The sequence below is a fragment of the Mus caroli genome, chromosome 16, assembly GCF_900094665.2.
Source record: "Mus caroli chromosome 16, CAROLI_EIJ_v1.1, whole genome shotgun sequence".
NCBI classification, from domain to species: Eukaryota; Metazoa; Chordata; class Mammalia; order Rodentia; family Muridae; genus Mus; species Mus caroli.
This window is the reverse complement of record NC_034585.1, coordinates 25,473,763-25,488,613: the sequence shown is the minus strand read 5'-3', so window position 1 is coordinate 25,488,613 and position 14,851 is coordinate 25,473,763. Positions and strand designations below refer to the sequence as shown.

General features: G+C 39.2%; 1 protein-coding gene across 4 annotated transcripts in view; it reads left to right on the top strand.

The window, feature by feature from the left end:
- Positions 1 to 14,851, top strand: part of Fgf12 (fibroblast growth factor 12) — a 577,898-nt gene that overhangs the window by 350,041 nt on the left and 213,006 nt on the right. For all 4 annotated transcript variants that reach the window (XM_021184731.2, XM_021184729.2, XM_029470638.1 and 1 more), the window contains one exon: positions 8,644 to 8,754. In XM_021184731.2, coding sequence (XP_021040390.1) covers positions 8,644 to 8,754 — 111 coding nt within the window. The remainder of the gene's footprint in view (positions 1 to 8,643; positions 8,755 to 14,851) is intronic.

The following is a 14,851-nucleotide window of genomic DNA, read 5'->3' as shown; positions in this document are numbered from 1 at the left end:
CCTCCTCCTCCTCCTCCTCCTCCTTCTTCTTCTTCTTCTTCTTCTTCTTCTTCTTCTTCTTCTTCTTCTTCTTCTTCTGCCTCTGTTTGATTCAGTTGGGTCAATTGAGATAATTGAGATGATGTCTTCTTAGCTCTGATTTCATGTTTTATGATGCCAAACAACCGTGTGAAATTAGCCATAGTGGGGATTTTTTTTGCACCAGGAGTCAACTTCATGAAAGTCAAGGCTGGTGTGTGTGTGTGTGTGTGTGTGTGTGTGTGTGTGTGTGTGTTTGTTTGCATTGAGCCATTAGTACTAGCTCAAGGAGAGAATCTATTCATACACAGATTTTGAATATCCCTTTAGTAACTCATGCTCAGTCAGGACATCCATGTTCTTTAGGTGGGTACCTGCTGATGGCTTTCCTTGTCTTGTTCTTCTGATGCAGACTCTAGGACTCCTGACAGGATATGGCTCTCTTTAAGCTTTGGAACAGATCCTGCCAGTCTCCAATTATACATCCTCTGTCTCATGCTTCAGTCCTTGAAGATGCTCCTTTGGTCTGCAGTGTACTGTGTGGGGAATGAGGGGCCTCCAGGCTGTTTCTCTTTTGACTAAAGAGAATGCATTTTTAAACGAATAACCATAGCTCATTAAGGCTGTGATCTTTGTGCTTTGCCCAAGGTTCAGATGAGTTCTATTCATTTTCACATGTTATATTATCTTCCATTTCTGATTTATCTATGATTTGTTAGTATATCCTCATCTGTACCCTTTAGGTATGATTGGTCACACTATTGCTTCTAATGAATCATCTCCAGCCCCTATAGTCTACTTTTGAAATCTGTAGTGATAGAAGACTCTAGAAGCACTTAACAAACCTCATTCAACAGCCTCTACAATCTCAGTTGTTTTAAATGGGTGGTACTAAACCATGACACAGAAGACCCACTTGTAAATCATAGACTGAGTGTGTGTGTGTGTGTATGTGTGTTTTAACATTACCTAAGCATTTGTATTGGTAACCAGTTTTTTTCAGTTCACTTAGCACAGGCTAAGAGAACAGAAAAGGGAAGTTGTATTTAGCAGTCATTGGTTCACCTCAAACTTCCTGGTGACATCAGGATCTGGAAACCCCATCATTCAGGTTGCTCATACTTTGAGAATGCCCATGTCCTTCCCTGTGCTCTGACCTGGAGTTTTCCTGCCCATTGGTAGAAAGCATTCTTTTCCCAGGCAACCTGTTCTCTTTGATGATCGTTTACAGAGCATCTTTGCGACCCGCTTTGCTGTAGCTTCCACCCATTGGCCCTGGTCCTGACCCCATGGAGGTGCTCACCCAATTGGCTGCCTATCATTTGCGTGTGCTTTCCAGCATATAAAAGCAGTCTAGGTGTCCCCAACTCCCTGCTTCTTAAGGATGCATATAGACTGCACACTCAGCCAGTTTTCACACACTAGTCCTTTGACCTTCCTTACTCTGCTTGCTTTCTTCCAGACATGGTCTTGTTCTCCTGTGGCACTTTATAAAATGATTGACCCAACAGTGCTAGAGAGTGATAGGACCCTAGGTGCATGGGTGTACCCCAGTTCATCCTTTAGATCTCTGGAAACTGGGTGGAAGAAACCCATCTTTAGTGGGGGTCAGTAATCTCGCCTATAAAGTGAGGTGAGAATAAATGACTTAGTCAGTTGTAATCAGCAGTAAATACAGACTTTCTGTACTCACCAGGACAGTGCAGAGCAGTGCCTGTTATGATGGAAACAGGCCCAACACTTGGTTACTTGACGAAACAACAACTGCTAAACCTCTAGCTCTAATCTGTCTTCCAGTTACATCATAATCACAAGTGTTTTGTTTTAATTTTAAGAGTATAGTTGACATGGACACATATTTGCTAGTTTGGGGGACAAATATTGATAAGTTGCTTCTATCTAAATACAATCGAATATTAATATGGAGGCATGTATGCACAGAGTGCACAGAGTTATTTTTTCTTCTTAATTTCTTTATCCCCCCTTTTTCTACACCATTCTCAACTGCTTACATTCAAGTACCCATTCTCTACACATGGCCACAGATGAACAGTGAAATAAATAAAATACAGTAGATGGAATAAGATGTATTAGAGCTGTAAAACCAAACCAAACAGAACAAAACAACACTTATACAACTTTCTACACTGTGGGCCAAATATTCTCTGCTCTTACTTTTCACCAACCAACTGGGACTCCAGTAACTAATTCACAGCAAGATAGTTCCACCTTGCCGGCCTTCCAGACTCTCCTCCCTCACATCTTTCTCTCTTTCATGCCCACTGCATGCTCAAGATAAGGAATATTTCTTGTCTGCTCTTTGGAAAGAAGAAGATGTTATTTATATAGAAAATACATTTTTTTATGGTCACACCTCTGTGTGGCAGTTGGGTGACCTTAGTGAAAAATCCATTTTCTGACCTCTGAGCCTCAGATTGTTTATTGCTTAATTAGCTTTTATCTGGAAAATGATGTAAGATCTGCCTGTGGGGACTCACACCTGTAAGCCTATCACTATGGAAACTAAGACAGGCTTATTGCTTGAGTTTGAGAGCAACTTGGCTATCTAGACTGGGCCACACCAGTACAGACAGTGCTCAAAGAACTAAGAACAAAACAGGAAGTGGTGAAGATAAACTTAGATGCCACATGCTTACCATTCCTAAGACACATTCTATTTCCTGAAGTGTGCTATTCATTCCAAGCTGTATGACCATGTCCCCAGGATCTGTCTGTGCTCCCGTTTCTGCTGTGCTCCTAGGTAACTGCTGATTGACATTGCTTGTCCAGGCATCAGGAATGTCTAGAAAGCTTTCTCTCCTATCATGTTTTCAGAATATCCCTCAATTCAAACTTTCTCTCGAAGCTAACCTGTTATGCATGGGATCCTATCTGCCCTTTACCTCTGTCCTCACCCAGCCTTTTAGAGAATTCAGAGAAAGACATTTCTTTTTCATTTTCTATAATTTAAACTGTGATAACCCTTTTGTGTATTTGATAATAGAATTTTTCACTCTTTTTGGCAGAGTCTGACATAGCTCAGAATGACTTTGAATTTGTTATAAGGCTGGCCTTGAACTCCTGATCCTTTTGCTTATACCTCTCAATTGTTAGGATTATAGATATGCATCCCTAACTTGACTACTTTTGTAATAGTTTTGATTGAAAAGTTACGGTGATATAGTTCCCATATGATTTACATCTATTTTCCTTATTAATATTCTTCATTATCCTGAGACATTTGTCACAATTAAGGCTTGTTAAGTTTGATGCATTAAAATGAACTGAAATCCAAACTTTATTCAGATGTTCCTCTTATTTTCCATTCTTCCATTTCTCCTTACTTCTGTCTGTCTGTCTGGCCGTCTGTCTTTCTCCTTGGCAGAGTCACATAACACTTGCTCCTGCCACATCCTACCAAGCTCTGCTACCATAGGCATGTGCCACCATGCCCCGTAGCTTCTTTCCTCTTAAGCCTAGTAATCTTTTAGCTCTGAAATACCACATTATATTTAATTATTACACCCCCTTTTGTTCCTTCTCTAGTCTTGTTTATGACATCTTCTGTTTCCTTTTCATGGTTGACCTTGAGGCTTTTGAGGGACTTGAGTCAAGAGTTTGGTGCCCATTGATTGCAATTTGCCTTGTGTTTCTCTCACAGTTAGAGGTTATACATTTTTGATAAATGGTCCCAGAGGTAAAGTGCCATCTCGGCTGCTCATACCAGGGATAAGAGCTCCCGCTACAATTCCTTCTGGTGGGTGTTATCCTTGGTCACCTAGCTGAGGCAGAACTTTGGTGTGTCTCAGTAAAATCATCCCCTCCCTTCTTTTCCATACTGTTCTCATTAGAAGAAAGCCACCACATGGAGCCAATGGAAATTTGTTTGTTATTTACCCCATTGTCCAGGTGGGTATGTCTAATAGCTGTTTTATTTTCTCTATTGGCTATTCAGGGCACAGCTTTCTTCCATTCCATTGCTCCAGCATCCCCTTAGGGCTTAGCCATCTTAATCGAGAGAGAGGGTGGAAGAGGATGTTTGCTTTTGAAAGCCTTGGCCTGGAAATGGCACATATCACTTCCACTTACGTTCCATATGACACTCTCTCATCTGCCAAGCCTAATTGCAAGGCAGGCTAGGACATATGGTCGAGCTGGGTGCCCAGGAAAAGGAGGAAATGGATTTGAGCGAAATGCTAGCTATATTGCCACTTCCACTGTAGAGTATAAAAGGCAACAGACTAATTCCTCTGCTGCCATTAGAGAATTCAGCTACCAGTTTATTAAAAAAAAAAACAGGAAAAATAATAGAATAACATACTTCTCAATCTAGAACTTGTTTAAACTGTAAAAGAGCTCAATAAAATTTATTTTGATGACTTGTTAAATATTACTATTTCATTAAATTTACTCTCGATCCATAAATATGTGTTGGGCACACTCACTTGCATGCCAACATTTGAGAACTTACACTTTGTGTTTTATCTCTACTGTATCATTGGCAGAGGTGGCTTGCTGTGTTTTGAGTTTGAAATGCTGCTGCTTGTATTTGGTTTTGGTTTTTGTTTCTGTTTTTGTTTTGTTTTGTTTCAGATGAAAATCCTACTCATAGGCTGTGGAGATGGCTTTAGCTCCAGAGTTCAAGTAGAGAGCATTAAGCTTGGTAGCATGCGCTCATAACCTTAGCACTGGAGAGATGAATGCAGGAGGATTTCTGGAGCTCATTGGCATAGACTACTTAGCAGGTTCAGGCCTGTAAGAGTCTCTGTTTCAAGAAAAGATGAAGGCAGTGGTACCTGAGTAACAATACTTGAAATTGTCCTTTGGCCTCCTCACTATTCTCTCTCTCTCTCTCTCTCTTTCTCTCTCATCTATCTATCTATCTATCTATCTATCTATCTATCTATCTATCTATCTATCATCTATCTATCATTCTACCCTCTCTCATACACATACATAGGAACACAAGTATACACACACACACACACACACACACACACACACACACACACATGCATTCCTACACATATGAATACATACATATTATGGGGAGGGCAGCCTACTCATTCCTCAAGTGGCAGTGGTATATATATAGAACATAGAATTAGTCCTTGCTTTGGGGGGTCAACATGCCTCTTTGCTTCATTCATCTAATATCCCCCACCAATATTACCCCAATGTATGTTTCATGCATTAGGTTAGGTGCTCCCTGAGAGATAGCATAACCCCCATCTCTTAGGTTCCCAAGCAGAGACTGACAAAGAACGTGTTTGTAAATATGCACTGAATGCTTTACATGTTGAAATGTGTACCTAAGTATTTAGTATTTTTGTCAAAGATAATAAGATACCCCCTCCTTCCACATGTCCCTCACTTATGCTGGCCCCTTTTTGGAAGGGCTACTTTTTTCTAGAACCTAGAAGGGCTGGTAGCGATTGAGAGAACAGAATGGGGCACGGAATTACACATGGTCTGCACAGCTTGCAATGGCCTATGCTAGGCTTTGGGCATGCTCAATAGATGTGCTGGTCTCCTGTGCAAAGTCTGTGGAGCAGGACGTTTGTGTTTCTAGATCATCATATAATTAAGCCTCAGATCCATGTCTAAGTCCTCACTGCTCTTGGCACAGGGAGGTGGTGTAAAGGTCTGGTGCTCATTATTCTGAACAAGAGTTACCAACCTGAACTCCCAGAGTCCCAACAGGGGGATAACGTCACCATGGCAAAAGCAGGGTTTAATTGCAGATGGAGAAAGAGGAGCGTGAAGAAAACAAACAATAACTTGCAGGTTTTAATGAGTAAGTTGCCGTGCATCTCATTATCAAAGAAACCCAGACTTCACAAAGTGACCTTAAGCTTATCAGAAAGTCATGGACTGAGAGTCCGCTGTCCCTTTCCCTCTGTCATTTTCTGTCTTTCTGTCTATTCTCAGTCTGCAGTTTACATCGTACCTTCCAAAGTTCAGCCAGTATTTCAACAGAACAGACCCAGGAGGCCTGAGGTCTGCTCTCAGAGTGCTGTCTTCCCCCTTGTGGCTTTCTTGGTTTTCATAGTTGAAACTTTATGCATTAATTAGGATTTATAGGCTTATGGCGTTTGCTAGTACATACTGTCACACAGCCATCCATTTGATATTCTCTGGGGTTAGAGTCTGAGTAATTCTTTTTTTTTTTTAATCCAGGTGAGAAACTTGAGACCCAGATGATATATTGTTTTGCTCAAGGCTCATGGAAACCTGAGGCTCTCAGATGGGTCTTATGTCCCCATTCAGACCTAAAGATGAATGATTCATGCCAGAAGTCCCTTTCCAGCCATGCAGCCTCATCACAAGTAGACACAACAACATAGATATGCATTATGCAGCTGTGTTTTTCTTGGACATAGCCTTGGTATGAATGTAGGATTAAGTGGATCCATGGAGGATAAGCATTGAGGACAAATTGTGTCACACTAATATGACAAGAAGCAAATCATGGAAGTGACTCAAGGCTCACTTTGTTTGACTTTCATATTGTATTGATAGGGAAATTTAGATCTACAAATTAAAGCATTTAATTTAATTCAAGAGGATAGGTTGCTACTACCCAGAATTCACAGTTTCAAAATCAGCTCTGCATTTACCCCTTGTTGCTCATTTCTGATTTTCATTGTATCTCTTTTGTTTCTTAGGACACCTTGAGGCCACACACATTTTCAGTTATGACCATCAAATATTTACCGGATTCCTGTTAGAACGAAACATCATTGAAGTGTTCAGTTTGCCTGGTGTATTCACATAAAGAGAGAGAGAGAGAGAGAGAGAGAGAGAGAGAGAGAGAGAGAGAAGAGAGAGAGAGAGAAATTGTTAGCTATCATTGATTGGATAAGCACAAAGGCTGGGGTTGATAGGCATAAATTCAGTGATTATCCTTCCATAGATACCATCCTTGACTTCAGAACAATTCTATGGTTTCTATCATTTGCCGCAGTTGATACCAGCAGAGAGAGCAATCACCTTTTCCTCATATGAGCTGTAGTTATGCTTAATATCAATCTGGGGCTTCTATTCCACCTTTGATTATTCAGTTCCCAGATAAAAGATACAAATGATCTTTAATTTTTAACGAGCCTTAAACAGCACTAGAGCTGGGCTGATATCTGTCCTCTATGCTATTTTGTCTACTTTCCAGCCAATAATCCCACTATATGATTTGCCACATGTCATCTGGCCTACTCTTAACTCCAATTAGCCAACCCACATGGCTATTATTTTAAGATTTTACCCCATGGTGGCTTCTTTGCTTTCTTCTTTCTCCCTCTTGCTCTCCTCATATCCCAAGGCCAGAAACACCAAGCACTGCACATCTCAATTCTGTGCACCTATGGGCTGTAGGCATCTTTATTCACCAGTGAGAAAAAACTTGGGGGCAAGGTCACATAGCCTCATTTGGGTCTATGTGTAGACTCTTGTCTGTCTCTGGGGGCCAATCAGGTCTTAGGGACCAATATTTAGCACTACAATATAAGCGACATCAGAACAACCCACTACACTTGAAATAATTACAGCTGTAAAGATCTTAACGTTTGTCCAGCACCAGAAATGAAATGATGGCGAGCCCATAGCAAGCAGCTTGTTGCTATAGGGACCACCATAATCTACAGCTTTAAAGAAGCTGTAAATATTTATATTAGCTGATGTACAGAATTAGATATGTGCTATACAAAGTATTTTGATGGTTTAATTGTATAAAATACTTAAAAGCGAGGAACTTTTATTTTATTTTATTTTTTAAGGAAATGGTGATGATGCATTTTTCATTTGTTTGTTTTGTTTTGCTTTGCTTTGGGTTGGCGAAGTTAGTTTGGCCGGGCCTCTCTCTGATGAAGTGAGTTTGGCTGGCCCCTCTGTGGTGAAGCGTTAGTAAATGAACATCTCGTCCCTTCACAGTGTTGCTTTTACTTGTAGATCTTTCTAGATGAACTTGATCAGAGTTTTTAAACAACTAAGAGTTTTCTGACAGGTGCCTTGGGATCCAGCAGAAATGAAAGTCTCTGAGGCTCCAATTATGACACCAGGAATCTGAGAGTTATGATGGTATTTTTGCCTTTTCAGTTATGCTGATATATAACCATAAACTCGGGTGGGGGGGCATCTTGCAGGAAGATACCATATGTAGAATAGGGGTCAATAATTCACTTTTTTTTTTTTTTTTTTTTTTTTTTTTTTTTTTTGGAGAGAGAGGGTTTCTCTGTATAGCCCTGGCTGTCCTGGATCTCACTTTGTAGACCAGGCTGGCCTCAAATTCAGAAATCTGCCTGCCTCTGCCTCCCAAGTGCTGGGATTAAAGGCATGCACCACCACACCTGGCAAAATAATTCACTTTTTAATGTGTTTGTATTTCTAACTATAATTAGCTTTAATATTTTCTTACATGTGGTGTGTTGTTTCAAAGTATTATGGCTCTGCCTCTAAGAAGGAGAAGAGCACAGCTATTACACTAAAATGACCCCCTTCCAAATGCTAATTTCAATATTTATGACACGGGCATTTATGCATTTAGTTACAGAATGTATTTAACAACTTGCAACTGTGCACTTTTATAAACAAAATAAAAAAAGCAAATAATTATTTCATCTTGTCTTGCAGAACCCCAGCTGAAAGGGATTGTGACAAGGTTATTCAGCCAGCAGGGATATTTCCTGCAGATGCATCCAGATGGTACCATTGATGGGACCAAGGACGAAAACAGCGACTACAGTAAGGAACGCCAGCTACTTGCAATGCAGTGCAAATAGAATGTGTGCCCAACACAGCCATGCGGCTGTTTGGACTACTTGATGATCAGTGAGCTAGACTTTTCCCTTTTCCCTCCTTGCAGCTTTATTTCGTATACTCTACAGAAAAAATAAAATAAAATAAAATAAAATCACTATATCAGAGAGGCTATGCACTCAATGAGAAGGTAGGAGCCTTGAAAGATGTCCAATAGTCATTAGATGTGAAGGTTTTCGCATTGGATTGTCTTTTGTTGGAGTGATAAATGCTCACAGAAATAATAAAGATCTTCTAAGACATGATGGCATTTAACTCTTGGACCCAAGTGATAAATAAGTTATAATTCTCAAAGCCCCAGTTTTTGGTGGAAAACATTACTTCTACAGGCAAACACTGAACATAGTAGACTATTTTATTTGGTTAAGGACAACATTTCAATATAGCCATGACAAATCACACCATATATAATGTGTACACACACACACACACACACACATACATACACACACATTAGTAAGAAGTTAATAAAGACAGGTAGATAAGATATGGACTTTAAAAACAGCTTTGACATAAAGGTTACAAATATTAAAGATTATTTTAAAATATCCCAGAAATAACCATTAAGCAGCAGAGTTGACAAGTTCAAAAGCAAATATAGATCACCAAAACACGAGAAATTATATTTGTATTTTTGGAAACTTAAAAAAATATTTCAGAGGTAAGACTAATAACTCCAGTAATTTCCAACTTCCCCGCAATCATACAGGTGCCTCAGGCTAAATTCCTAGTTTTCTACAGTAGTGCAGGGTGCCATATTGTTTTTGTTTATTTTTTATGATTTTGTCTACATTTATTACCAGGTATGTAATGTTAGATATTGTGAATGAACCCAGTGTGGTGGGTTCATGAGTATAATTGAGCCTTAGAGAGAAAAAGCAGAAAGGTCAGGAGTTGAATGTTAATTCTGGCTGAATTCAAGAGCACCCTGAACCACATGAAACTCTTCCTCAAAAGAGATAGAAAAGAATCAGAGGCGCATAGTGTATGCCTGTTAAACATCCATCCAATGGTTTGTGATTCAGTCAGATTAAAAATTTCTCACACTTCAATAGGTAATTTAGGAAATCAGATACTTTATAGAGCTGTAACTCTTAAATTAACAATAACATTTGAGGCAAAATTCAAAATCCCAAAAGCGCTGAGACGTTCCTGTCCACCCCTTTTGAATTTCCTTTGTTTACTTAATATTGTATGCTACAAAATATGAATTACAATAAAGAAAGACGTTATTATGAAGAATCTCATTCCACTTTGTCTCTCTTCTTGGCAAAGGAGTTGATTACTTTATTGTGGTCTGCACTGTTAATTTGTACTTCTCTGAATGCATTCTCTAAGTGGTTCAAGTTTTCAATTCAGGCAAGAAGATTGAAGAGCCCATATCCCCTGAATCTGACTCTTAGCTATTACATCTGCATTTCAATGTCTGATTGGGGGGGTCACACTGACAACACAGTCAGGGAAGTGCATAGTTGTGACACTCACTTTAATTATGAGCTACCTCTAGACATCACAAGAGGTGACCAGAGAGGACAATAGCAGCAGCATCTGTTTTCAACACCACCCAAAGGACATTTTTTAAGTGGAAAATGGGACCATTTATATCACCTACCCTTGGGGGCATTTTGGAATAGGATGTGACAAGACTGAGAGAGGTAGAGGAGTACTTTAAAATACTCTCTTCTGGATGGGACATGGCCATGGCAAACATGAACACTCAGCATACATGACCACAAGAGAGGCACATACCTATCTATCTATCTATCATCTATCTATCTATCTATCTATCTATCTATCTATCTATCTATCTATCTATCTACATATATATATTTACATAATATAATTCATGCATACAATAAAAACATGTATCATCAAAATGCCTTATACATATGTACTGCACACATAGAGGAAAACTGATTATGTGTTCTATCAAATGCTTATAGAAATGATTTAAACTCACAAATTCATACCATTGTTTTTAAGTTAGATGACCTATGGTGCATACATTTCAATAAATTAATATAAAGACAATTGAGGAGTATAAAATCTAAAGATTACTATAAATTCCCTTGGATATTAGAATAAAGGTTAATTTAAAAGTTCAATGTATTTCAACCATTTGTTCAAGAAGAAATTCTGCTTTCCTTGATTATCAGGCATAATAATGTCTCCCAATTTGACTTTGCTTATTTAGAAATGATCTACTGTAGCCATATATTGGGTTTTGAATGATCGAGCTTATTTGGCATATATCAAGCTAAAATAAAATAATAAATATCAAGTGATAGTTATACAGATAGACAGACAAACAGACAGATATATAGGTAGCAAAATATCAGGGAAATACCAAGTAGAAATCAACCAGGAAGGCCCCAGTGAGGTAACCAGTTAAGGTTCTGAGGAGAGTAACTTTCTGACAGAGCAGAGGGTCCCCTTGGTTGGGGTTTTCAAGTGAAGGGGGAAAAGAGGTTGAACAGAATACATTTTGAACAATGGACATATAGGAGTGGTAGGGGAGAGATATTGGAGTTTGTTATATCATACTGTATGGGGTTAAGTATAAATAGTGTGGTTATGTGAAATTCTCAATAATAAAAATAAAGTAAAAAAAACTAAAAAGAACAGGTAGTAATAAATAGCAACATATAGACATAACACCATCAAATCAGGAGTCATAATATTGCAGAGAAACTGGGACGTTGGGACAGTCAACTTAGGTTCTTGATTGAGTTTTCATTCCACGGATGGATTGTTTACCATAGTCTCTGCAGGACCTTTTACATCATGGGATAAACAATAGCAGCATCTGTCAGAGATGGCCCACCTTCTAGCTCTTCTCAAGGACAAGATGCTCACACTCTTTGGCTGCCTTATCTTCTCTCTTTCCCCTCACAGGGTTGAGAGGGTGCAGCCCATCCCACCACAGGGGCCTTGGAGACACTTTGAGACAAACATGCTTGGGCTTTGAAATTGAGGAACAATTTCACTTCCAGAACTAGCTTCTCTGTGCATTCAAGCAACATGTGAAAGTTTATTAACATATTGTATATTGCATATACAGTTTAAAAATAGCTTTTTTCCCTCTGTTTAACTGTATGCTTAAACCACTCTTCATGTTGCCTGACATGGTTTAAGCTTTTTAAAAGCTCCATGATGCCAAGATGTGGATCTTGCCTTAAACACATAAGTCTTTGGGGGTTATTTCTGATACAAAATAGCATCCATTTTACTATTTTACTCCTAGTCTTAAGTTTCATGGTTATGTAGCATATATGTTGTTGCTACTTTATTATTTTTATCTTATATACCAAAACATACTCCTTTATTTTATTTACAGAAGTCTGTCATGCATAGTAGACATTCACTGGGAGATGGGTGGATGGGTAGATGGATGGATGAATAGATGGAAAAGAGGGGTAGGATGTGTGGGTGGTTGAGAGAGCAGATGGATGGATGGGTGGGTGTCTGGGTGCCTACCTGGATGAATGGCTGCTGGCTGGATAGATGGATGAATGAGTGGGTGGGTAGGTGGGTGTATGGATGGATGGGTAAGAAGATGGATGGATAGGTGAATGGTAAACAGGTTTTCCAGTGGTTGGCTGAATACTTCTCCCACCAAGGTTTACATTGTATTTCTTTAAAGATTTATTTTATTCTATTATTTTGTGTGTACAAGTGCTTTGCCTACATGTATGTCTGTGTTCAATATGCATGCACTGTCCTCAGAAGTCAGAAGGCGGTGGTGAATCCCTGGAACTGGAGTTACAGAGAGTTGGGTCCTGAGGATGGAATACACTCCCTCTGGAAGAGCAGCCAGTGTTCTTAGCCACTGAGCCATTGGTCTAGCCCCACCTTTGTGTTTCAAAACAACGTTAGACTCTAGGAAAATTAAAGTAGTTGTAGCATGCACCTTTGTACTCACCAAGCTTTCTCTAATACCAAAGTTTCATATAACAGCAGAGCAATTATCAAAACCAGAAAAATATGCACCCTTACAATACTGTTTACTAGGTTACAATGTTTATATAGATTTCACCTTTTCAACTAATGAACTTTCTCCTAATCTCCTCCTTCCACATATTTTAATAAAATGCTTCAAATGAAATATTAATTTTATATCCTTTCAAAAGTGAAGATTAAGGCTAAATAGTACCTGAGAGATATTTAAATTCCACTCATGCTTATTAGTAGAAAAAAAAAGATAAGTCTTTAAGTTGCTAACATGTCAGTTCTTTCTCCACTCTGTGTGGGTGTCTAGTAAAGCCAGTTGATTGTTTGAAAAAATAAAACATCTTGTTACTATTAGCATCTGCCAGAAATGTTTTGTTTGGTTCATAGACATCATTAGGTCCAAACCAACTTTATCAGTACATCTTCAGAGAACTGATGGGCACCTGCTCTTTTGTTCATGGAGAAAAGACTAATTATATGTAATTAAGTACAAAGCAAATGCTTTTTTTTTCTTTCTGCAGTAGCAGATAAGAATCGCTACAAATGTAATGATAACAAAAATGCAGGGCTGTGTTGGAACGCTGCTACAAAAAAGAGACAATTGCAGCTTGGAGGATATTAATAGAAATATTTTACATAGAATTTAAAAGCCCATTATTCTGTTCCATAAGTTATCATAGTAGATGAATTTGAAGAGGTTAAAATGATGGAAAGAAAATAATGATGATATTGCAACCAATGCATTGTTCTCATTTTGCTGAAAAACACACAGAGTACCCTCTGACTGTGGGGTGAGCAGCATGCTAAGTGAGTGTCATTGTAATGATAGAGTGGGGCTCATGCTTTACCCACCTGGAAAGAGGGGAGAAGGTGATGGAAAGCCCTTTGGTGGGTCAGGGAGAGGCAAGTGCTCAAACAGTCTTGGAGTGACCCTTCTGGGGTCTCCTTCAGTCCTTTCTTTCCAGCATTATTGTGTGAAGGAAATACAAGTGTCCCTGGACAACATTATGAAGGCACAGAAGCACTTGCAGAGGAGAAAATGTCAAAAGTGCCAGGAGCATCAGGACTAACCCTGTACCTAGATGGTCTTGCTGCATAGTTGCATGTGGGATGTGAACCATTCCACAGGTACAGGCATGCAAAACCACTGGATAGGTCATTGAAGATATAAGCAAACTCACTCAGGACTCAGAAATGAGAGATTGCCACTTTTCAGTTCCTGCGGGTGTCACTGCTGTTTTACCAAGCAGAGCCCTCTTGATAAGACTTGTTAAGATAACAATAGACTCAATCTCACTCCCTTTCCTTCTCCCCTACTTTAGAGCATCCAGGTTGAGGGAAATCAAGTTCTCTGAGCCCTTCCCAAATCACCTATCACAAACAAACTCCAGTCTGTCTTTTCTTCCATTTTCTTGGTCTATGCTGGTACACAACTTTGGTGCTTGATATAGAGTTATTAAACTCAAATTTGTTAACACATGGATATGTTTCTGATATTCCTTGAAGGGAAGACATTGCCACTGTCCAAGAGATGTTCTCTGAAGCCCATTCTCCTCCAACTGGACACAATCTTGCTAATTTTTTCCTGCTGTGTTCTCTGACTGTTCCTCACTTGCCTTTCAGTTCACTGACTACCTTATCATCTTTTAAAATTCAGAATATATATTTGACATCTTAATTTTTTCATATTAATACGCATTTCACTGGAATAATTTAGACAGCTAATTTGTGGGCTAAAGAATTGGTTCAATGTGGTGGGTGGTGATGACACACACCTTTAATCCCAGTACTTGGGAGGTGGAGGCAGGTACATCTCTGTGAATTTGAATACAGACAGCCTAGTCTATAGAGCTAGTTCTTGGACAGCCAGGGCTACAGAGAGAAATCCTGTCTCAACCAAAACAAAAGAGAATTGTCTCCGTGGGTAAAGCATTTGTTGTGAAAGCCCGAGGGCCTGTTTCCATCCTCAGAACCCCATGTGCAAGTGGGAAGTAATAGCATCTGTACACATCTGTAATGCACACATGCATACAAACTCACACACACATGTATACATACCCAGATGCATACA